The 24,579-nt window shown below is 38.9% G+C and overlaps 1 protein-coding gene across 3 annotated transcripts in view; it reads left to right on the top strand.

The window, feature by feature from the left end:
- The window catches only part of snx17 (sorting nexin 17), a 48,598-nt gene that overhangs the window by 5,436 nt on the left and 18,583 nt on the right, over positions 1-24,579 (top strand). For all 3 annotated transcript variants that reach the window (XM_088626400.1, XM_088626401.1, XM_088626399.1), the window contains exons 2-4: positions 16,907-16,981; positions 20,660-20,777; positions 22,964-23,028. In XM_088626400.1, coding sequence (XP_088482526.1) covers positions 16,907-16,981; positions 20,660-20,777; positions 22,964-23,028 — 258 coding nt within the window. The remainder of the gene's footprint in view (positions 1-16,906; positions 16,982-20,659; positions 20,778-22,963; positions 23,029-24,579) is intronic.

Here is a 24,579-nt window from a genome sequence, read left to right as displayed (position 1 = left end):
TGTCAAGGAACACATCACTGTCAGCTTTGTTGAGTAGAAATGTCATTCATTGTCAAGTATATTATTTAAATGGTTTTGATTGCTTGTGTATTTGATGCGAAAAATGTGTCTTGGAAAGGCTAAATAATTTTATAGCTGATACTGTAAATATTGGTTTTGTAGGTGTTTTAATTTAGCTTTGTTCTTTTTTTTCTGGATTGTGCAAAAGAGCCGCAATGAAGTAGGAATGGAAAACAGAGTCTGGACGTAGTTTTGATGGTGTGAATTAATGCAATGTGCGTATAAGAGTCATTTGTATACCAAGTAGCTCTGCAAAGTAATGATTGCAACGTCAGCAGCCAATTATTCTGATTACAAGATTTAAAGCCAACTTAAAACTGATTAGTAATCAAATTATTTTTCATTCCTGTGAAGGCTAATTGGCATCATCTGTTTTTTTTTGGATGGGTTTTAATATTCTCAGACAACTTGCTTCACCCTTTTGCTTATGTTTAAACTCCTGTCCTAATTGGAATGTTCATTCATGCTAATTTTCCTAAAAGAAAATTGAATCTTTGTCACTGCAATAGCTCAGTAACTGTTTGAAGTTGGTTACAATTTTTGCTCAGCTGCATATTTTTTTTCTTGTTTGTCGCTTCTGAAATATTATCCTAAGCTCGCCTGAGGTGTAATTGAGGACAGATGGCGTGACACTAAATGACTTTCAGAGTAAAACTACAGACCCCGTATTAACAGTTAAGAGCTGTACTTAGACTCCTGCTCTCCCTTCCTGAATGTTCAAGGCTTACATGCCTCCTGCCATCCTGATTAATGTTTGTTCCATTTGTTGGGAAACCACGGGTTATCGCTCGTTATTTGTCTTTGTAAAGTGTTCTGTACTGAAACTGAATAAATACTGTAAACGCACATCTGCAAGTTACCTGTTTGAGAAGAACTTGAACAGCATGCATCCTTAAACCTAAAATACTGGGAGTCAATTAAAACAAAGTTCCATGGGAGAAATAATTTTGACTTCAGCAACGTTTTGGCGACATCATGCCTGTTCTATGAAATCGTGTATGCTGTTCCATTATCCTTTACTTATGAAGTACATTTACTCTATGGCAAGCACTTTTTGCAAGCTTCAGAGATTACTAGGTCCAGATCAGTGACATCAATTTAACACGCATCAAACATGTATCTAATTGTATTTTTTGCAGTTATTGATTAATCTTTATTTATCACCATTATTAATAGTATTAATTGATATTTGCATTGTGCCTGTTAAGTATCATAAAAAGAACCCCTCTGCATTCTATCTACTCTATAAGTTCAACCAAGGAGATTATGTAGAGAAGAACACTGAATGTAAGTTATCAAAACAAATGAATGATCTTAAAAACAGGAAGGGAGCAGGAGGTTTTGCAGTGGTAAGCATTGCTGCCTCGCAGTCCTGGGGGCATGGGTTTTGTTCCTGGGGTGCTATCTGTGTGGAGATGTCTGTGTTCTCCCTGTGATTGTGGGAGTTTCCTCTGGGTGCTTCAGTTTCTACCCACGGTCCAAAGACCCACTGGCAGGTGAAGTGGCTTCTGGGAAAATGGGTCCTGGTGTGGGTGTGTGCATGTTTGTGTCTGCGAGTGCCCTGTGATGGACTGGCGTCTCATCCAGGGCGTACCCTGCATTGTGCTCGTTGCGTGCTGGAATAGGCTTTGGCTCTCCCACAAACGCTGATTTGGACGACATGGTTAGAGAACGGGTGGGAAGATGGAAATCTCAAGGTTGTTGAGGTTGACCACTGTGGTGTTCGGTGTTATGTTCCCAGTTTAACATTAAGCACTTCTGCTGCATGTTGAGCTTGACTCATCTAAATACACTCTGTAGAGCACATGGAAAGTATATCCTCTTCTGTGTGAAGTTCCTCTTCCTCTTAACATTAAAAGTTATGTAGTTCTAGGTGGTGACTGCAGGATTTGTTTAGACATTATACATCTTACTTTTATAGAGATTGGCTGAGGCTGTTTTTTACAGCAGAATGCATATTTGAAAGCCCTAAAGCACAGTATGTTTCATCATCATGATTCTGCCTCTAATCTGGAACGAAAAACTAGCTTTAGTGTTTTGAAAACAATAGCAAACGGTCGCTGGAGAGAGATTCTGTTTTGTGCTTATGACTGCTTCAAGAGAGTCCTTTCTTCTGACGTGAAACGAGTACTGAAAGTCAAGTGGGCTTGTGTGCATACCATTTTGAACAGAGAGAAAAACAAGTGTGAAGTCCAGAATAATAAAATGCCGTTGTCACGTGTGCTCCAAACATGGCAGTGCAGCTGTAGTGAATGTCAGTAAAGAGGTCTGTACGTTTTTTAAGGATTTAAATAAAAGTTTTAATTTGACTTATATAGTGAATGAAGGTTCAGGCACAATAATATTTAAAAAGGATTCTGATTACTGTTCCATGTATATTTTTTTAGCACAATGTTCCTTTAGAATGACCTTTGTTTTCAGTTGTGCTACAAGTCTAGCTATGAAACAAAGCAAGCTACATTTCACTGAATAGTGCATCCACTGAGTGTATTGTCTTTACAATCCCTGAACACCTCTTTATCCTCTTCTACATTTCAGGAAGTTCAATATTCTGTTCAGTTTAATATTACTGTGCTGAAGGTGCAGACATCCATTCATTTTCTAGCTGATTTATCCAATTCAGGGTGCAGGGGAGCCAGAGCAGATCTGGGCAAGCTATAGGCACAAGGCATGGTGCACCCTGGACAGTACACCTGTCCATCACAGGGCACACATTGACATATTCATGTACACTCGGGCTTACATACAAATTAACCTACCTGTACGTCTTTGGATTGTGGGAGGAAACCACAGCACATAGACAAAATCCACATGATTTTGGAAGATGGGGAGAACATACAGTATAAGATCTTTGCAAACAGCACCCCAGATCTGGAATTGACCCATGGCCCCAGCGCTGTGAGGCAGCAAAGCTAACCACTGCAACACATGGTGCCCTGGAGCTGTATAACAATTCTTATTTTATTAAAAAATCTTTAATTTATCTGGCATTATTAAAGGTTATTTTACTAGGGCCCTGTCATGAACTCTTGCTGCTGTAAATACACAAGTCTGTGGTGTCTGGCATATTTTTAAGGTGGAAAGTACCTTTCATCATGTCACTAAAGCCATTAGGGACATACTAATATGAATAACCATATAGCCTAGGATCTCATACTGAGAGTGCATGTATATGTTTGTCATTTTATTCAGGGGAAAAAAATGTTTTTCAGTTTTGAGTTGCTCATTTCAAATTGCTATTTACTTTTGGATTAACCTTTGTTACATAGAATTACCACTTTGTAGTTAGATCTCATCGGCTCTCCAAGCTAAGCAAGGCTTCCGGTGAGTCCTGGGAAGGGGGACCTCCAGAGAAAGCTTTAAAAGCTTGAGAGCTTTGTTATTGTGGTAAGGACAGCTGGTCACATCAGTTAGGCACTGTGTAGAAGTGGTGAAGTACTCTGCTGTACGTAAAAAGCTTTGGGATGAAACATAGCAAGTCTCATCATGATATTGCTGATAATAAAGACAGTCATAAATCAACTTTGACTGTATACAAATTGAAACTCATCATTTTCCCACTAAGATGAAACCCAATTTATTACCCTGCATTTAGAATAGATGGCTGCCAGTGTGGTTGTATTGACAAATTAGTTTTTTCATGTCAATAATTCAGACTGCCAGAAGTGCAATGAAAGTATGCTATCAACAGATTTATTTCAACTGTTGTTAATGAGATAACGGAGTTCATCATGTCTTTATTGTACAGCAGCAGAGAATTCGCCATCTTGACTTTCCCAGTTTGACGGCAAGTTAATTTCTGATCATCACTGCGAATTGCAGAATTCTCTCTGTAGAATCCAGCACTAGTACAATTTATTAATCAGGGGGAGTATCTACTGGAAAAGAAACTTCAGAGCTGTTTTCATTTCATTTTGTACTTCATCTCAAACATATATATTTTTTTTCTAAAACGATGATCTATCTTTAATGATAAGTGGGTATTGAGTAGAATACAAAAGTACATTTCACTGAGAATTAAATAGGATTATCCTGTTATTGCGTAAACTGTCCAAAGTGTACCCAAGGCATTGCAACAGTACAAAGTATGCCTCATTAAAAAGAGGTGGTTATTCACACACTTGTGCTGAAGGACTGCAGCACTTGAATCAATGTCCAGCTTAGATGATAATGTCTTGCTGATGCACCTGGCACAATGCAGCAGATGATTAATTAATTGATTTAAATGTGTGTTTTATTTTTAATAATCAGAAATATGTTGCAAATGCTCATCTATGCACTGATCTTTTCTTGTTCACCTCCTTCCAAAACAATGCATTGAGTGTTGATCCCAATGGAGATTTATGAATGCCGTGCACATGGCTACCAAGGGATGCTTATGATATTGAGAGAGTGCATGTGAAAATGAATTTTACATTAATTGGAAGCCTTTTAAATTAGGATGGACTGAGGCTGTAAAAAGACTCAGTATTGCAGACTCCTATTAGTGCTTGTTTTCAGCACTATGATCCACAAGAAACACTGGGAAGCACTACTGAATACTAACAGCTGAATTCTGCTTCTCTATTCTACCTTGCATTGATTACTAAAACCGTAAAAAGAGTTGATTACTGAAGGCTTGTCTGTTTTTTTTTGCTTAACAGCATTTATAGTGTTCAGCATTGTTTCCCAGCTTTTTTTTCCCCCACGAAGCAGTTTCTACCATAGTTACTCACAGACTGAACTCTCACAAACTGTATGTTGTAAAATGTCCTGGAACAGCACAGTGCTGTCTGGTAGACACATTTATAGCAACAATTTATTTTTAATAAAAGTGGTTGACAAAAAACACATATGCCGAATGGCAACACCTTTAGCTTTGAGAAGGAAGGAACCGATGTAAGCTGAAAATGTAATTACAGTCTCATGCTGTTTATTGGGTATTAACAATGGCAAATCGTGGCTGAGGTCTGTCTTCAGTATGTGTGATTCAAACTGCTGCTATTAGCTCTTTGTTGAAGGAAAGGTTGTAATCTTGCCTGATCTGGAGAGCAAACATGTGGATGACCCAAGCTGTGGGACTGTGTGTACTGTACCTTAAAACTGGGCAGACAGCCCACAAAATGTGCAAGCTAGCACAAAGGTTTAGTGAAAATGTGGCCTGCATTCTTGTGCCGGAATTCCTTTATAGACAGACTCTTTAAAACACTTCCTCAAAGCTTAGGAACTGCTTCTTCCTGTCTTTATGTATAGCTAACATAACAAAAACGACTACATTGGTTTGCTGACACTGTAATATAAAGTTTTTGTCTTTTTCTATAGAGTGGACACTATTAATTGTCATTTAGCAGGGGCGTTCTTTATTGCCTAAGAAATTCCACACAGACTTTTCTACTTTAATAAAAGTAGATGCATCTAAGTGCATATAATCTTACCACTTGTTTTTCTCTAAGTTTAACGTGGCAGCTTAACAGCAAATAACTTCTGTGAGCATTCAGGCTGCCACCAAGGAGCTAAAGTAGTTGTGCTTGTCATATTTGCTGTCATGGATTAGGTGAAATGCACAGAAGCGTTTCCGTAGTTCGTGGTACAGCTGTAGTCTGCAGTTAAGAAAACTGTCTTGATCAGATGACAGTGTTCATTTTGGAACAGCCCTCCTGGATATTCTTTTTCTCTGTCATTTTTTCCTACCATTGAAGTCGTCACTTGAGGCTACATTATGTTGAAAACCTGGTAAAGTATCAGCATGTACTTTCAATGAGTCTGCAGTTTCTAATTATAGACTTTTTGAGCTGAATCAAAACAGTTCCTGCTTAGATGCTGATTAACAGACTCTTGATGAATTTTGCTGCAAAAGTATTATATTTAAATTTTTATTAAAGATGACTCTTTCAGCTGCTTGTTTCAAATATTTTTTTCTCTAAAATGGTGTGTCATATAACAACATTACAATTACAACATTTTTGGAATTCCCAAATTGAATCATTTAGACATGCATACACGAACACAGTTAATCATTATGTCACTATCTTTTCCATAGGCCTCATAATCATAATCGGGCAGTCAAAATATTTCGGCCTAGCAGCTACAGGCCAGCTACAGTTTAGTTAGGATTCATCAGTTCAATGCAACCATGTCTTGCCTATTTGTTTTTGCTACTTTGTGTCCTTTTTAAAGCTCTTCTGTGTACAGTACGCAAGAGTGTGTTTGTGATTACGATTGTGGAAAGCAAGCTCAGAGACTGCACTAGGGGGTAAACAAAAATAGTCCTTGCTTCCTTGCTAATAGTGAGATTGGTAACAAAAAGAAGAAAAGGGGGACTGGAATATGCTGAATTCAAAGTGATCGTGATTTGTTTAGGATAAGTAGCAGTAGCCGTGACCTTCAGTCCAGGTCCTGGAGAGTTTTCTAGGTCTGAAGCACCTATAGAATTAGTAGATGCTGTTACGTTAGTTCAGTTTAGGTTGAAATGCACTGATTTCGTTGTTTAAATGAGCTGCAGAGAATTATTTCAGACATACTGACCTCCAGGCCTGGAAATGAAGACCACAGTTCAGTAGTGAAATATGGCCAAAAATATTGTAATAGAAGGCGGTGAGAATTAAATAAGCCTCATTTTTGCATGGGTATGTGTCTTTTAGAGGACATTTTACTTTGTGTTATATCATCAAGCTAAATGTTTAGTTATCTATTTATATTACTTTAAAAAGACAATTATGACGCCTTGCTGGAAACTAGTGGGGATTGTCAGAACTGTGTGCTTTTTTTATTCTCCAGTGTTAAAAAATACTGCTTGATAATGTGCCTCCCAATAGAGTAGAGTGATAATACTGTATGATTTTAGTGTGTGGTCATTACATTACAAATCGGTACAAATACCGAAGAAAAGCCCCCATGAATCCTGTAAAGTTACTGTTTATATTTACAATTCATGATTTTGAGCAATAAGCAAATAGTAAATCAGTGCCCAATGCCAACATCTATGTGTTTGTTTACTTGTATTCAGAGTGATGAAGCAGAACTTCACAGTTCATAATGAATTACCCAACTCAGATTTATAGGTAGTACTTTCTGCTTGTCAGAAATAAGGCCAGAAGCACTCTGTTTCCCATTTGGACATGCTCTGTTTTCAGGGCGGTAGTCATAAGCACACAAAGTGTCATTATTACTGAATCCTGTGGTCCAGAGCATCAGCTGGATGTGAATTTCATTAATACTGGTTGTGTGTATTAAGCTTGATTAAATATGATGTGGAAAGTCATTGTGGGCATGGAGCTGGATTAACTATAATAATTCTGCATACTGTTCTCGGGGTTATTCAGTGCCAACGTGGTCTTAGATTCTGCGTTATTTAAAATGGGGAACACTGATCAAACCTTGAATCATATTTCGGTATTGTCAGATCAGTATTTTATCACAATTGGATGATGACTGCTCATTAGAAACTAGTATTGTGTCGTTAAAGAATTATCTGCTAATTGTAGACTTGTGGTTCCCAACCAGTTCTCAAAGTTCACACCAGCTTACCTTACAACATCCCTTTTGCCTTCAGTCTTTCTGATAAGATATTCTGATAAGAAGTGTATAGTAACCTTCAGAAACAGCATGTACCCTTTTTTCTCTGTCTCATAATATATTGTCTGCTCTTCCTGTGTTTTAATTTGAAATAAGTATCACTTCTCCTTAGAGTACTATTTCACTTCTCGAGTTTAGCTATTGTTCTTTTTAATAACATGTTTCAAATGGCTAAGTGAGCAGATGTTAAAATCCCCCACATTAGATAGGCATTTTCTGTTTTGTTCATGGTATTGTATCAAAATCCTGTTACAGTCTTTTGTATATCTATTAAAGAAACAATCTGTCCTGTGCTGGATAAAGAACAAGTTTAGCTGAAGTTGAACAGCAGAAAGTATTCATTTAATTTCTATTATCTCTGTTTATGTTGCCTTAAAAGGATCTACAGCACACAGGTTCTATCAGTGAATATAGTTTTTCTGTGTGCTCCAAATTTTCATTTCCATGATTTTGCTTGGTAGATCTCAAGATGAAATTTTACTCTGTATTTGTCAAAGTTGGCAAACATCTGTTCTCTTCTACCTTCAGTGTGAGAAGAATTTCCAATTAATTTAACTAAAACTGTACCATTTTGAGTGTTCTCACTCTGTGGTTTGCAGATCATTCTTTGCTTTTGAAGGATTTGTTACATTTCATATTCATTATCATAATTTACTCATATTTCTTCCGGCTGCTACACCTCTATCCAGTATTCTGATATACATTACCAGAGTCTTCATGGCAGATTGCTGCTGCAGTTAAAGCTTTTCCTTACTGCATAGTCAAGGTCGTTTTCTGAATGATAGACGTTAGCTCTTTTATCACCCACGCAGTTTTACAGTCATCAGGGACCAAGTCTTGCATTAAACTCCTAATTCTCAAGACGTGTCCTTGAAGCAAACGATCGCACACAGGCTTCCAGACTAAAAAAAAACAACAGAGGAGGCTCTATAAACTTGAATGCTTTTCCCGCTGTTTTGTGTTTCTGGAGCAGCTCTGCTGCTAAATGCTTTTTCACACAGTTTTCCTAGTTGCTCGAAATGGGAGCTCCATGGAATAATGCTGCTAACTTGAAATGTATTCTTTTTAAATTCTTAATGGTACAGGTTTTAGATACCAAAAAATAACAAGAAAAGGTACAATTGGCTAAACAGAATCAGAAGTTGCAGAAGGGCTTAAATATGTCTTTTATTTAAGTGGTTTGTGAATGTTAAGTGTCAAGTTGGTTCTTTCTGTATTCTTCAAGATCTCAAGAATGTTGTTGCATCAGGGCTTTCTCATAAATCTAATTTAGCAGAAACTGCTACAGGTTTTTGTTTTTGCTTTTGGAAGATAAGATCAAGCCTGATGACCTCAGTCCAAGCTGCAGGTCTGTCTAAGTTTGTAACCTGTAATGTCTTTCAATGGATAAAAATTTAGGCAAACCTGGGCCAAATTCTTCGGCATTAAATACTGTTCTGCTTTCTCTCATGTTGCAAAAACGTTCCCGACATGGATGTGAACAACAGTATTAAACACATTGCGGAATATTTTTTACTTAACTGGCTTCTGGAAGACTTGGCCCTGGTGTGAGTGTGTGCAGGTCTGTGTCTGAGTTTTCCCTGGACTGACATGGACTGACATCCCTTCTAGGATGCATCCTGCCTTTCACCCGTTTCTGGTCAGAATGGCTCCTACTCCCCTGTGACCCTAAATTGAGTGAAGTGGTTAGATAAACGTTGGATATTGAGGTAGATGGCTAATAATGATGAATTTTGTATACATTGAATTCAGTACAGTGAAGGCGAGACGGCAACCAGCCTGCCTTCATTTTGGAAAAGTTTGCTTTTTCAGGCAAAGCAAAATCTATAGAGCCCTCCGAGTGCAGAAAAGAGAATAGGAAATGCACAGCTCAGTGCAAGATGTATTGTGCTTGTTAGTAAAACCCTTAGTGTTGTTGGGTGATTCAATATTCAGTTCAATCTTGCTCTAAAATAGGCTGATTTGACTCACTATTTGCTGATGTATTCTCAAAGCATGTGGACCAGGCTATTTCATACCATTTCATGCATGTGTTTTAATTAGAACTGGGCATCCAGTGGAATACTAGGCAACTGAAGGAAACAGTTTGGTATAGGATGACATGCCATGATAATAAATCGAGTGTTTAGTTTTTATTAGTATTGTTTAGAATCTGAAACAGGAAGTTCAAAAAAGTATTTTTTGCAAGTAAACAGACCATAAAATGGTGCTCCTTTTTATTTCTCTTTAAACCTTGTGAAGAGTCAGTTCTCATCCTTTGATGAGTAAATTTTAAATTAACTATAGGCAGTGTTAAAACAATGTGTGTCTGAGTGGCTTCATTTAAACAGATGAGTTTGTTAATGGATTCAGGACTTCCAAATAATACAATTCTCTTGTCAAGCATCGCCATGTGTTGCTGGAAGTGCTTGATGTGATCTATCCGTTCATTTTCCAGACGCTTCTTTCAATTAAGGGTCACTGGGGAGCTGGAGCCTACCCAGGCAGGTGACCGGTGCAGGGTGGGGTACACCTGGATAGGACGCCAGTACGTTGAAGTGCAGACACGGACATGCACACACTCAACCAGGGCTGATTTTCCCAGAAGCCAACTAACCTACCACTGTCTTTGGACAGAAGCAAACAGAGGGAAAACCATACAAAATCTATAAAGACGGCACCTCAGGTCTGGATTTGCCCCAGCACTGCGAGGCATCACTGCTAACCACTGTGCCACTATGTTGCCGCTAAATGTGGTACAGAAAGGTCGCTTGCAGGCTCAGAGCATAAACAGTGAACCCCTCTGTGTTAAAAAAACAACAACAAACAGTTTGTCTAGGTTTCAAAAGGGTGATGTCACTTCTGTAACAGGCTCAGGCAACTCAGTCCTGCGTTGCACATATGGTACGCTGGGTAGCCTTTCAGTTGGTGGTTGCAGCACAGGCCTAGAGCTGATCTCTAGAGGAGCTGGGTTCCATCACCCAGGCAACCAGATTCAATAATGGCCACTGCAGACTGCTTGTTCACAAATATGCAAGAGGGGACACAAGCATCATCGGTTTTCCTCAGTTCAGTCTTACTGATTAGATATAGTTATAAAATGATACAAATTTAGCAATTACTGTCTTAGTTTCAATGTGTCATCTTGAAAGGCATGCAGTGCGTGTGTTGCATACATAGACAGCATGCTTTCCAGTGTTTACCTCTTCCCCAGTTCCTTCCCTTCTGTTTTGTACTGTTGAATAGCACTTTTAAACCTTTGCATTTGATACTGCACAGAGTAGCTAAATGTTCTTATTGTTTTTTTACGTGTCCTATAAATCTTGATATAAGCAGAACACAACTCCCTGCAGTATGTTGTTCAGTAGTATTGATTAATCCTTTTGTTAATAAACTGAACAAATGTTTAATCTGATACAATTCCCAGGAATGCAATAGGCTTCTGCTGTTATGCACCCATACTCCACAATAATTACAAACTTAAACTGAAGTTCACTTGGTGGCTGTACTTTCCTATAGTGCTTTTTTGTTGCTCAGCATTTCTTTTACGATTAAAGGGGATCAGTCTTTGGGGAGAAGTGAGGTTTATTTTTACAGTACACTGAGTATGAAAAAAAAATGTCTCTTGTGGCTAACAAACCACATGTCTGGGAATTTTGAGAATCAAATTATTTGGTTTCCTGTGTTTTTTTTTGTCCTAGCTTCTGTTGCATTACAAACCTGCTAGAAATATTGAATTAAAATTCAAAGATAAAAGCTTTCATTGTTGTGTCTTAAGGACATCATGACCAAAGACTAAAATGTGCTGCCTAACTGGCATACATGACTCCTCAGATTTTAAACATAAGGACTAGCTAATTTCTTCTACTAATTACTACTGGAACCGTGGATCTCATTCAGCTGTTTCTTGAAAGAATCTAGGGTATTGGCTTCAATAAAATAATCATACAAAATAATGTACTTTGTTCCAGGCACGTATATACCTCTGTAAAAATTGGAGCATCCTCCTCTTCCTCTTATATGCACTTCACCTTTTTTGTCAATTTCTGTTCCAAATGCAATTTACCTTTGTCAGTACCCCTGATTTTGGATACTTGGTTTTGTCCATTCGTGTATCCTCAGTATCCTGCGTGTAATCTAGATTCATACAGTAGCGTGCTGGTTTTCAAGAGAATTTGGAGAGGGGTGTTTCTCCCACCTCTACCGTGTCATGTGCCACTGGCCTTCAACTCAAGTCCTAGAGAGCCGCAGTCTAGGAGGTTTTAGTCGATTGAATCAATTACTAAAGGCTTCAAATAATTACATTGTGATCAGTCATGCAGATGATGTTTTAAATTAGTTTACAGATCATTTAAGACTAAAACCTAAATACCTTTTAGCCACTGATGACTGTCATTCTTAATGGAACAAATTACTAGATTTGAGTAATTGATCAGTAATTTAAAAGTTTTTCCCAACTTGAGAAAGACTGACTTCAGCGGAGGGTATAGACCAAATGCCAACTAGACTCTTTACTTGTAGGAAAGGTTGACTGATCAGTGCGCAGTCATGCTTTTTTCTTGTATCATTTTTATATTTGTAGGGTAGTATTTTTTATATGCTCCTACCCATTCTGATCCTTTGATAGCAAAGACTGCTTCCTGAATGTGTTTTTCCAGGAGATTTAAGATGGTTAAAATCTGGAAATCCCTGAAGTATGGAAGTGGTGTTATGGTGGTACTTTATTTTGCTTTTTAAATTTGTCTGTGATTTTCACTTTAGTTACCCTGTTGGTCAAATCTGCTGACTACAAATGTTAATTAACATGATGAATTTTCTCATGTTGTGATTAAACAATAAAATGTCACTATAATATTGTACATTTTGTGATAATGTTGTAAATTTCTTGCACTTAAAAGTGGTTTCTGTTGATGTGTAATAAATGTCCAACTACTGATAAAACGTATAATATCTTGCATGGACAAAAAGGCTCTGGTGGTTTCTGTTAGAGCCTACATTTCTGTTACCTTCAGAAAGCTTTTTCCATCTGCCCCGTCACAGTTCTGTTCAAATTATAAAATAGTTTTCTTTCAGTCATATCTTCCTTTGGACCCACCCAGATCTTTTCAGTTACAAATTTAGATCAGTTGGCTGCACTGATGAGTCAGACGCTTTCTTTTCCTCTTTTTAAAACCATTCTTTTGAAACTCCATAAGAGCCTATGATCATGGTATATAGTTCACCCACCGATTTCTGTTTCACTATATTAGTTTCTGTTACAAATAGGTTTCTTGCTCTTAATAATAATAATAATAATAATAATAATAATAATAATAATAATAAGTGTAAGCAATTATTATTATCTAGTGCTTTTCTGGACACTCCACTTAAAGTGGATAAAAGATAAAAGGGACTGCCCTCCACCACCAATGTGCAGCATCCAGCAGGATGATACGACAGCAGCCATAGTGCAACAGAACGATCACCACACATCACACATAATTAAGCCAATTCATAGATGGGGATTATTAGGAGGCCATGATTGGTAAGGGCCAATGGGAAAGTTACACCCCTACTCTTTTCGAGAAATGCAATGGGATTTTTAATGACCACAGAGAGTCAGGACCTCGGTTTTCCATCTCATCCAAAGGACGGCGCCTTTTTACAGTATAGTGTCCCCGTCACTATACTGGGGCATTAGGACCCACATGGACTGCGGGGTGAGCGCCCCCTGCTGGCCCCACTAACACCTCTTCCAACAGCAACCTTAGTGTTTCCCAGGAGGTCTCCCATCCAGGTACTGACCAGGCTCACACCTGCTGAGATTCAGTGGGTCGCCAGTTGTGAGTTGCAGGGTGATATGGCTGCTTGCCCTTGCACCATGCATGAGATATTAAATGTGCCAGCTTTTTTGTTCATATATGCTGAATATACAAAACATTAGGAACATCTTGCTAATATTGCATTGCACCCTCTTTTGCCATCAGAACAGCCTCAGTTCATCAGGGTGTGGACTCAACAAAGTGAAGAAAGCATTCCACAGGGCTGCAAGCACATGCTGAATCCAGTGCTTCCCACAGTTGAGTTGGATTGGCTGGTAGTGGACCTCTACTCCATCTCATTCCACACAAGTTCAATTGGACTAAGATCTGGTGACAGGGAAGACCGCTGCATTAAGATTGTCATATTCATAGAACCATTCCTAGATAATCTCAGCATTATGCTGCTGAGAACATCCATTTGAAGATGGATACAATGCTGCCATGAAGGGACGCACCTGATTGGCAATGATATTCAGCTGGCCTGTGGTATTCAAACGTTGCTCCACTTTTATCACGGGGTGCAATGTGTGCCATGAAAACACACCACCACCAGCCTGCAGTGTTGACACCTGGCATGATGGATGCATGGACCCATGTGGTTTTCTCCATAACCTAGAGTCCTCCTATCAGCGTGAAACAGCAGGAACCGGGAATCATCAGATCAGGCAATGTTTTTCCAATCCTCCAGTGTCCAATGTTTTTGTTTCAAATACCTCAGAAGTATTAGCAAACTCAATCCAGTGAACTTCAGAATAAAGGGTGAAGCACAAACCAGAAAGCGCAAGTGGAAACTGTTATGGACCTGCTTTTAAAACCACTAAGTGAAGGCACTTTATGCAAGAGTTGTGGGAGTATGGAATAAGCTGCGCAACCATGTTGAAACCCTGGCTTCTTTGGCAGAATGGTTAGCTGAGAAGTTTGAATTAATGGCGGTAATAGAAACCGAACTTGATAAAAGGACTGAATGGCCTCCTTTTGTTTGTAGCCTTTGATATTTTCTTAAACAACTGTAGCGTCAATTTAGCTTCGGGAATCTTAAACTCTGAAATATTCTAGGAAAATAAAAACGCTGATGAGGAAATTCCGTTTCCATTCCTTTTGAAATCATGCTGCTGTACATCATGTCTATGATTTTTGGCAGATCTGCAACACAAACAGTTGTTCTATTAAACATTAGTTGGGGTCGTTGTTTTCCTTTCACAACCTTCAGGAGAAAACACTGCAGGAACTGCAGGAAATCCAAATCAGATTAAGGTCTTGGTAAGCAGCTGTGATCCAGAAAGTACACACAAGCTGAAGACCTTGGGAAGTTGTTTTAGTATGAGGGCAGATAGCTTTTCATCATTGTACATGAATGTAATGAGTAAGCTGATATTTATTTGGTCTTTTTCAGAAGAAGAATTTGCCTTGTTCATGTTTGCAAAAACATTTTCATCTCAAGTGCATAAACATACAACAGAGAAGGATGTCTGCACTGAAAGCTTAAGTATGGAGTGTCGATGCACAGAAATCCTGATGCGTCGTGTGCTTCATGGCCATTGCATGAGAATCATGAGTTTTGAAAATGGTGTTGTGGTACAACTTAAAGTATTGTACAATCTCACCTTTTAAAGTTTCTTCTTAATACTGATTTAAGCAAAACCCACACCTTATCAGAGCAAACTAGCTGTCACACATTGGCTGTATGTACAGTACTGTGTCGCAAGCTGCCTGATGTTTAAGTGTACAGTAATTGTATGCTGTGCACCACTGTAGGCGATGACCAGTTCAAACGTGTCTGAGCCAGCTGTGTACTCTTCTTATGTTATTTTTGTTTCTTGACTCTCCTGTTATTTAGCATTTCTCTGGATTTTCCTTCAAGATAACATAGATTGCTCATTTTAAAGATTGTCAAAACTGTACCAGGCTGTGCTTCTCGGGCTCCGATTTGCCTTTCTTTCTCTCGGTAGTTGAACAACAGTGAGCTCTGTAATAGCCTCGGCAGCTGTATGTCGTTAACCAGTTTTCAATGTGAAAGCTGGAACCACGGCCAAAGCTGAAAGTTTCATTCTGCACCTGGAAACCTTCTCCCTCATTTACATTCAGCCCACAGCACTTTACTTGTTTAGGCTCAGAGTATTCTGCAGATAGTTCAGGATTGTGAAATGCTACGGGACAGAAAGTAATGCAAGGTCATGACATATTATAGCTCTTTTCTTGATGTGCTGCGAGTGCGGAATGTGCACTAGGCCAGATCACGTCATTATAACAATTTCTCTTTAATTATTTCAAGTTTAAACCTTGAATCCCACTTTTCATCAAGTTCCTGTCTTTTACATTACAGATACTTAGAGAATTTTGTCACATAAAACACAGTACACCAGGATTGCTAAAAGGAGCTCATGCAGGAAGTTCTAAAACATATACAGCTCAGTGTTTTAGAAATACAGTTTAATGGGTCAACAAAGCAGAAAAAAATGTCGATTGGTAATTGGAAGTTTTGTGTAGCATTTAGACCTATCGAATCAGTGTTACTCCTTTGGAATCTTGGAAGATGCTGATCATCTTAGACTATTGCAGAGGTTATTTGTGTTAAAAATGCCTGATGCATTCGCAACATTGTTCATTCTTGGACTTAGTGGTGAACCCGTGCTCAGTCATCAGTAACCAGAGGCACACATTTCGCTGAATTGCAGTGTTCATGAGCTTGACAGATGTTATCCTGCTTAAAACAGCAGAGAATGTTTTTGCACTGGTTGCATTTAAGTGCCATGCAGCCGTTCCATGGCTTTAGTTACTGGTCAAATCCTGAACAATATCTACAGAAGTTCTGCTATGAACAGAACAACTGACACATATGTACTATATATCCTGGTTCTAGTCTAATGCTCTTATAAGCTAAAGAAGTGACCAAGATATATTAGGTTCTAAGGAATTTCACGCACGGGTGGTTTAAATGAGCTAAATCCTTTTACTCTTGCTCCTGTAACCTTTATTGTTTTGCATTATTCAGAAAATATTAAGAGTCTGCAAAGTGTCATTTACGAACGTAGGCAAAGGGTAGTTCTGTTACTTTCAAGTTCATGATAGGAATTATGAAAGAAGATGACTGTGGTTTAATATGTATCAACCATGTGTAAGGTTTTGCACATTTTGAGAGTGGGGAAAAATACAGAGCAATAATGACATGTCTGCACCCCTCCATTAATTAAGCTATTAAACTATTTAGAGGATAATTTCATTTTACAAAGTGAGCTATTTTTTATCTTTTCAGTATGGAATTGATTGCTCCCTGTGTTGTCTGATCTGTCTAGTTTATATAATCGTGATGAGAGTTAAGAGTTTGATGTACATCTTCATCGAGTACCCCAGTTTGTGCCCTTAGTAGGCAACTCTGTAAAATCACCTGCAGACAGTGGGCTTTGTCATTTGTCAGGGCTTGAAAAGTGAAGTGAAGCTAACCATGAAACGTCTCTCTCTTATTTCATTCTTCAGCAGAGCCCTCACTGCTCTTCTCTGTTTCTCTTTTGCAGGCGTACAATATCCACGTGAATGGTGTGCTTCATTGTCGGGTCAGGTACAGCCAGCTGCTGGGGTTGCATGAACAGGTAAAAGAGAAGCATTACAAACATGTCTGCATTCACTTGTTCATCCTAGGTGTCCAGGATTATGTTGATTTGCATGCCTTATTAGCTATATCCATCGTCTGTAAATGTTTAGAAGAGTTTTTCCAAATGGCAGAACTCTGTATCGCATCCTCCCTTGAATGCTAAAATAAATATTCTTGTGCAGCTTAATTCCAACAGCAGCATTTTGGCTGTATGCTTACTAGTCATGTTCTTGGGTACACCAGGACTCTGTGTATGGGATCTTAATCTGTACAGTCCACAGAACAGATGTAGGCAACTCTATTCTTGCAGTGGTACAGAAGTGTCTCCTGGTTTCCATTTCCCATTTGATTTTATTTGTATGATTGAGCTAGTTATTTGGATTAGAAATTGAATTGCAAGTCTTTGCAGTTTCTAGTCTGTTACTAATCAAGATGAACCTGCAAAACTGAGCTGCCTAGATGGGCCAGACTCCTCCATTGTTGAAGAACAAATAATAAAAAAAATTTAAAATGTAGCACAAGCATTATCCCTTGTAATCTGTCCAAAATTCGTACATCTTTCTTGAATGAATAAAAGTATAAAGTCAACTTTTCTGTCAAGGAGAAATGAATCACTTTTTTGACACCGCACCTAGTTTTCCAGTTTACGTTTAGCTCCTTCACTTATCACACTTTTACAATAGTCTGCCCCAGTCTGTAGTTAACTGATTTATTTGTATACATTAAGTTGTATCTTCATGTAACCTCATTGTAACTTGGTTTCAGGGAAAACCTTTCTTTATAGTCACGCCTTGCACTTTCTATTTCTTCTCTCTCCAAAATTTTCAGAATTTGTCCTCCTTTGTATTTTGAACATTTATCTGATATTGCATCATCCTTGTAAATATGATGTTTATAAAGTTGAACTGGCATAATGGGTAATCTATATTGTGAACACTGGAGCATGCACTGCATTCCTGCCCTCCAAAGTTGCTGAGTCTGACCCAGTCATTCCATAGCAAAATACAGTTTGATGGTTCAGCAACACCTCCAACATCGGATGTGGTGTTAAGCAAGGCTGTATGCTTATGCTAAATCTTTTTTTTTTTTTTTTTTAGGGAAATAAGATTTAGCATAAGCATAGAAGGGGATTTTCTTCTGCATTAAGTTTAAGTATGCTTTCAGTGGTTTCTCAAAGAGAGCTTTATAGAGATGCCCCTATAAAGAGCTACATGCCAAGATCACATGAGATCTGGTGTTAAGCTGAATAAGATGGCTGTCCTGAAGTTCAAGAGCAAAACCGGAGGCATCCTGACTAGAAAATATTCCTATTTGCTAAACCTTCTGCACTAGTTAAAAACATAGAAGCTCTGATTCAAAATATCATAAACTGAATAGTCTGTGCACAGTTCTCACTTGCTGGGAAAGGACAAGGGGTGGTTTTTCAGCCTTGCCATGCATCATGTATCAGTATCATCCTGGATTATCTCTGTTGAAGTGGTGCAGACGATCTGTCTCTTGGGTACAGTTCAGGTCAGCAGTTTGTTACAGAACAGAAATCTCTACCTTCTTTGGCTAGTTAACCAAACAAGCCTGGAACAGCAGGGTTCTTACCTTCAGGAGAAAGATTCTGATCTACCAGGTGGGTCCCATTTACACCCTAGTGTATGTTACTCAGATATGGGCAACATAAAGTAATCTAGAGAAGAAACTAAAAATCTTTCTTTGATGCTCTCCGAGGATAATGTGGCAGGATGAGGTCCTCAGCCAGGCAAACATCTCAAGCATCCTCACCCTCGGATGTAGGGTGTGATGTGCTTCTGGGAACCAAAATCAGTGGCCTAACTTCCTGCTTTAACTCAGTCATGCAAAAATTTGTTGTGGTTACAAATCAGAATTGCTACTGTGCATCGGGCATTGTTGTGGGTGAAGGTCGTATCAACATGACATGGAGCTTAGCAATGACAATGCTTGAGCGAGACCTGTTCCAAGTGCTAAGAAGGGAATAAAAATTGTCAGTCTTAGTTTCTGATGCAATGTGCCTTGGATGGTTTCATTTCATTGAAACTAATACTGAACTGTAATTGTATATCATGTTACAGATGCAGATCATTGTAGACACAAATCATGGTCACATTTAGTTAATTCAGCACCCTGTCTGGAGTGTCGTCATTATCCCACATGATAGCTTTTGTTTGTATACCTTATTTCAGTGCTTCCCAAGGCATACTTACTGCATAAAAGCCTTATATGAGAGCTACAATCTTTTAAATCTTGGTGAACTATCTGAAGATTACCTTTGAATAAACGTAAACAAATAATTCTTCATAAATACAAAACATTATGTATAATTACATAGATAATTCTCACTTTGCTGGCATTTTTTTTCTGCAGAAGAATTGAAGAGGTCATAGAGTCTTAATTCAATCATGAGACTTAAATTGTGCAGTATTGGTTTGCAAGAATACAGCAAATCAGAATTATGGGACTTCTAAATTAATTCTGGGAAATAAATCTGTATGGCCTTTTGGGCCTAGTTGAAATCCTTCAGGGGACAAAGAAATACCTAAAAACCAAATGGTGGGCATGTGAAAAAAATTTGGGCTACAGGGGCCCGAATGACAGAATTAATTTGGTTGTCTTGCATCCGTCGAGTTCATTTTGTTACTGCTTTATCCAATACATGGTCCCAACGGAACCGGAGCCCATCTCAGCAAGCAAAGGGTATAAGGCAGGATACGCCCTTGATGGGACACCAGTCCAATGCAAGGCAGATGCACACACACTCACACCAAGGCCAGTTTTTTCCAGAAGGCAATAACCTACCAGTATTTTTTTGGACTGTGGGGGGAAGCCAGAGCCCCCAAAAGAAACCTACGCAAATGCAGTGCTGACCACTGTATCACTGTGCCTTTTATCATTAGTAGAGCCGTTTTGCGTCATGAAATGAGTCAAGGTTAAGCCCTGTTAAATAATGACTTGGCCATGACAATGGCCACCTGTCCATTTCTGCCTGAAGTCAATTGTCTGTTTTTTTTTTTTTTATTGAAAGCTGGTTCAAGATGGTTGAATGCAAGGTAGGGCAGTGCGGCGCTGAGATACATTGACATCAGCGTTCTGAAGAGGCGGATAGTAGACATTTCTTCTACCATTATTACAACTACTCTGACCTGACAATTGAGCCAATTGTCACGAACAGCACAGTTTTAGGTCAGTTGCTGCATTGGCCAAGCCATCCACAATTTCCCCCAGCCCATTTTACAGACTGCGTTTTGTTTATCACTGTGTCCAGCTGGTGTGGGATCATATAGGGAAACACTTGCCTCAGCTTGCACATCCACCAACTCGTATACAGATATGAGTTGCTGTAATGGAATTCAGGCACTGAATCATCATTTTCAGACAGCCGTTGATTCTAGAATTGGCCAGACTATGTGTACTGTAATATTGTATTTGTATGTACCGTTATAGTATGTAGAGTAATATTGATTACTGTAGTCAATACTGTAATTCTGTCCACTGCTTTAGGTCTATGAAATCACTCTTGAGTGGTGTCTAGAACTCTTTGTTTCCATGAATGCAGAGCTGCTGTCCAGCCTTTATTTCCACATACAGTGTGTAAGTGCTTAATGTCTGAAAGAGTTGAATATGGAAACAGTGGCCAACTAAAATTGTTTATTTACCTTTTTTTTTTCAGTTACGAAAAGAGTATGGGAACAACGTCATCCCTGCTTTCCCGCCCAAAAAAATTTTCACACTTACACCAGCGGAAGTTGAACAACGAAGAGAGCAGTTGGAGAAATACATGCAGGCTGGTGAGTGATGAGAAGACCTTTCATCGGCATACATGAAATGACAGCTGGGGCACACGGTTTAATTTTGTTTAAAAAAAACGAAAAACACCTGAAAAGTACAGTAAGGTCTCCGTATTTGCGAGGGTATGGTGCAGAGCTTTTTAAACCCCTCACGAAAGTTGACATTTGAAAATAGCCCAGAGGCTTATAATACCCCTATTTTTGAATACCCCATAAGTCTTTTAACAGAATAAGGGTGCAAATGCCATAAAAGGTATGAAACTATCCAAGTAAATGTAATTTCACATTTCTCATAATTATATTGAATTTATAAAGAAAACATTAATCTCAAACTTAACCTAAATCCACAACACCAAAGTGGTGGTGATGATGATGATGATTGATGTACAATACTAAGTAGTGGTGAAATACAAGCACTTCCTGATGGTCCTCTTTCTCTGGACACAGTGGTGGTCACTGGGATCTAAGTTGAATGAAGCAGACCGCAGAGACGAGGCTAGTGGCAGAACTGCAGGGAAGGGCGCAGGCTGCAGTGTATCTGCAGGCTGTCACAGCGACAAAGTGGGCGGCTCTCTCAGAGATCATGATCATGATTCGCAGCTGCTTTGTTTTCTGTTGTAGTTCCTTATGCTTATCGTGGTACGGAGCAAAGCCTGGTCGATCTGCCAAGCAATCTTGAGACTCCAGTCCAGTTCACAAGGATCGTATTGTGAATTTGTCCGTCAGTAGTTTTACACATCGCAACACTTCTGTAAACTTGGAAATACTAGCTTGCTGTATTTTGTAGTAGAAAGACCACTCCGTCATAGATAAAGCCAAAGTAAGAGAAACCGCTTGAAACCAGATGGAACGAGAACTAAAGTTGTTGGCACAGCAGATATGGTGAAGTAAGAGCACTGAGTATTGAGAATTTTAATCTAATTATACAGCGAATGCTTATTTATAATCCAGCTCATTTAACATGTTAGCTGCCGGTATAGTACAACAAGTCTCATTCATTTAATTCCTTGTTGCTTTTAAGATGAAGACATTGATCTGCTGCAGTGATTCTGCATGAGAATTGTCAGAATGAAACTTGGGGCATTCTTTGTTTCTTTAGTTGCCTTCTTACTGTTTGAGAGAGGGAGTGCAGCACATTCAGTAGCAACACTGGTTTCTTTTAGCGGGTTCAGTGATGTATAGGTAAACTATTCTCTCATTAGAGGCTGTGCATCTTTTGAATCCAATGTTGGTGGCCACAGCACCGCAGTGTTGAACTGTGCTGTGATCTTATGTGCTTGGCTCTGTGTGAGATGTAGGGTGGAAGAAAAACAAGTGCTGCTTTTTGTCACAATCTCTAGTCTTCATCCTGAATGTTTTAAGTGTTTTACCCTCCAGTAATTTACCTAGGAAGACTGGCTTACATTTTGAGTTAGTCATAGCATGAACCCATTTGTTTTACTTCAGCTTACTCCAATGAAAATCTTTAATCTAAAGATATTCAGCATTTTATATATATATATGGTTGTTAAGGTTTTGACAAAATTAAAGTTATCTAGTTGGAACAATGGTATAAAAAAAGAGTTGGAAGGTATTGAGGTATCTTCTTCTATCCAAACTACCAGCAGTCCTGGACTCCCTTTTCTGAGTTAACATTTGGACCAGTATCTAATGTAATTACAGTCAGTGAAACTACGGCAACATCTATAAATCTCAATGATAACCGCATATTAATGTTAGGACCTTTAACCAAATTTCACATTTAACTTTCTTGATATTTATATGTTTACTTGATATACACTTCTATGTAAAATCAATGGAGTATAGTGTTTTGTATCACTGTTTTTAAAAGCCATACATAAGTGATATTTAGTGATCATAAAATCCATGTACTGTATATTCTATTTTTAACAAATATGAAGTCGCTCTAATAGTGTTGGACTCTTCCACGTGATATTAAATTACAATGTACAGGTGATGGTAAATTTGTAGTAAAATGTCTTACCATAGAAGGATACACTCCCTGTCAGTTTAGGGAGAGATTATAGAACTGGTTCATTTTTCTAAAATCAGGTGTTTTTGAGATTTTATTCTTTTGTAGTTCTGTCAAGCTTTGTTTGTAATTTCACTGAAGAAGAGAAGGAGAGACAAGACTGTGCTGGCCTTTTGTTTGCACTTTCATGTTATCTCTGTTCATGTCCCTTTAGTGCGACAGGACCCAGGGCTTGGAGCCAGTGAAACATTCAACAGCTTCCTGAGAAAAGCACAGCAGGTTAGTCTGTTATTCACTTCTTATCGATGTTGCTGATGCAGAGATAAAACACTGCTGGCTTTGGTCAGGGTTGCCTGTTCAAACGGGTATGGTCTGTTTCCCACCTACTTCTGTTTCAGAACTTTGCCATGGCTTGTTTTCTGCAGGGCTTTGACAGTCCTGCCCGTCTGTGTAACTGTCCATCCCGGTGGTTGGTTTTTCAAAATAATGAAAAGATTTAGGATTGTCTGTTGAGATAAAACTGCGAGTTATTTTGTACCTCTTAAATAGCATTAATATAGCCTAGCATATAAAATATAAAATGTCGCCCTTTTTTATCTACCAAAGGAGTTTACATCGGTAGTTCTCACAGCGGCGTATGATCTGCCACAGGCAAATATCCCAAAGGCATTGGATGAATTACGTGGACAACTAAACAGACATGGGAACCCGCACCCCGAGGGCACATTTATTATAGTGGGTGATTTCAACCAATTGCAATTTCCCTCACGGGATCAATAAAGTATCTATCAGTGGTGTGAACTTGAAGAAAAACAATGCCTAACTTACATCAGCATATTAACTTGCCTGATGTGAGAAAAAAAACACGCTGGATAATGTTTTTACTCCCCTTCAGGATGGTTACAAAGCCCTTCCCTGACCTTTTAGCAGATCTGATCATATTTCTGTTCTGTTACTTCCCGCCTGCAAGCAGAAGCCAAAACAGAGGCCTGCGATAAAAACTATTCAGTGTTGGTCGGTTGAATCAGATTCTGTATTACGTCACTGTTTTGCCACCACTGACTGGCAGATCTTCCGTGAGGCTGCCGAAAATAATATTAATCTTTATACGGATTATGTTACCGGCTACACCAATTCATGTATTGAAGACGTGGTCCCAAGGTCCCAAAATCAAAAACGTGGGTAAATGGCAAAATACGCACTAAGCTCAAAGCTAGGACAGCTGCTTTTAACTCTGGCAACATGGATAGGTATAAAAAAATCCAGATATGACTTTAGAAAAGCTATCAAAATAGCTAAATATAACTATAGAGTGACGGCTGCAACACCTGGAATATGTGGAATGGGTTACAGACTATAAAGCGCCACTCGGCTATATCACACAACAGTCTGCCTTTCTTCCTGATGAGCTCAATTGATTGTATCTAGAGCGGATGTGTGTAAAGTTTTTAAAAAGACTTCTGGCCCTGATGCTATCCTTGGCTGTGTTCTGAAGGCATGTGCAGGCCAGTTGGCAGATGTCTTCATGGATATATTTAATCTTTCTCTTGCTCAGTCCACAGTTCCCTCCAACTTTTGGAAAACCACCATTGTTCCTAAGAAACCTAGAATTAGTTGCTTGGATGACTACCACCCTGTTGCACTCACATCAGTCATTATGAAGTGCTTTGAGTGGTTGGTCAAAGCACTCATCATCTGCTCACTGCCTGACACCCTGGACCCACTGCAATTTGCAAATTGCCAGAACAGGTCAACAGAAGATGCTATCGCCACTGCCCTCTCACACCTGGATAAGAAAGGAACATATATGAGCATGCTGTTTGTTGATTA

Source organism: Lepisosteus platostomus, chromosome 3, assembly GCF_059453375.1.
Source record: "Lepisosteus platostomus isolate fLepPlt1 chromosome 3, fLepPlt1.hap1, whole genome shotgun sequence".
In the NCBI taxonomy this organism is placed as follows: domain Eukaryota; kingdom Metazoa; phylum Chordata; class Actinopteri; order Semionotiformes; family Lepisosteidae; genus Lepisosteus; species Lepisosteus platostomus.
This window is presented reverse-complemented; position numbering and strand designations above follow the sequence as displayed.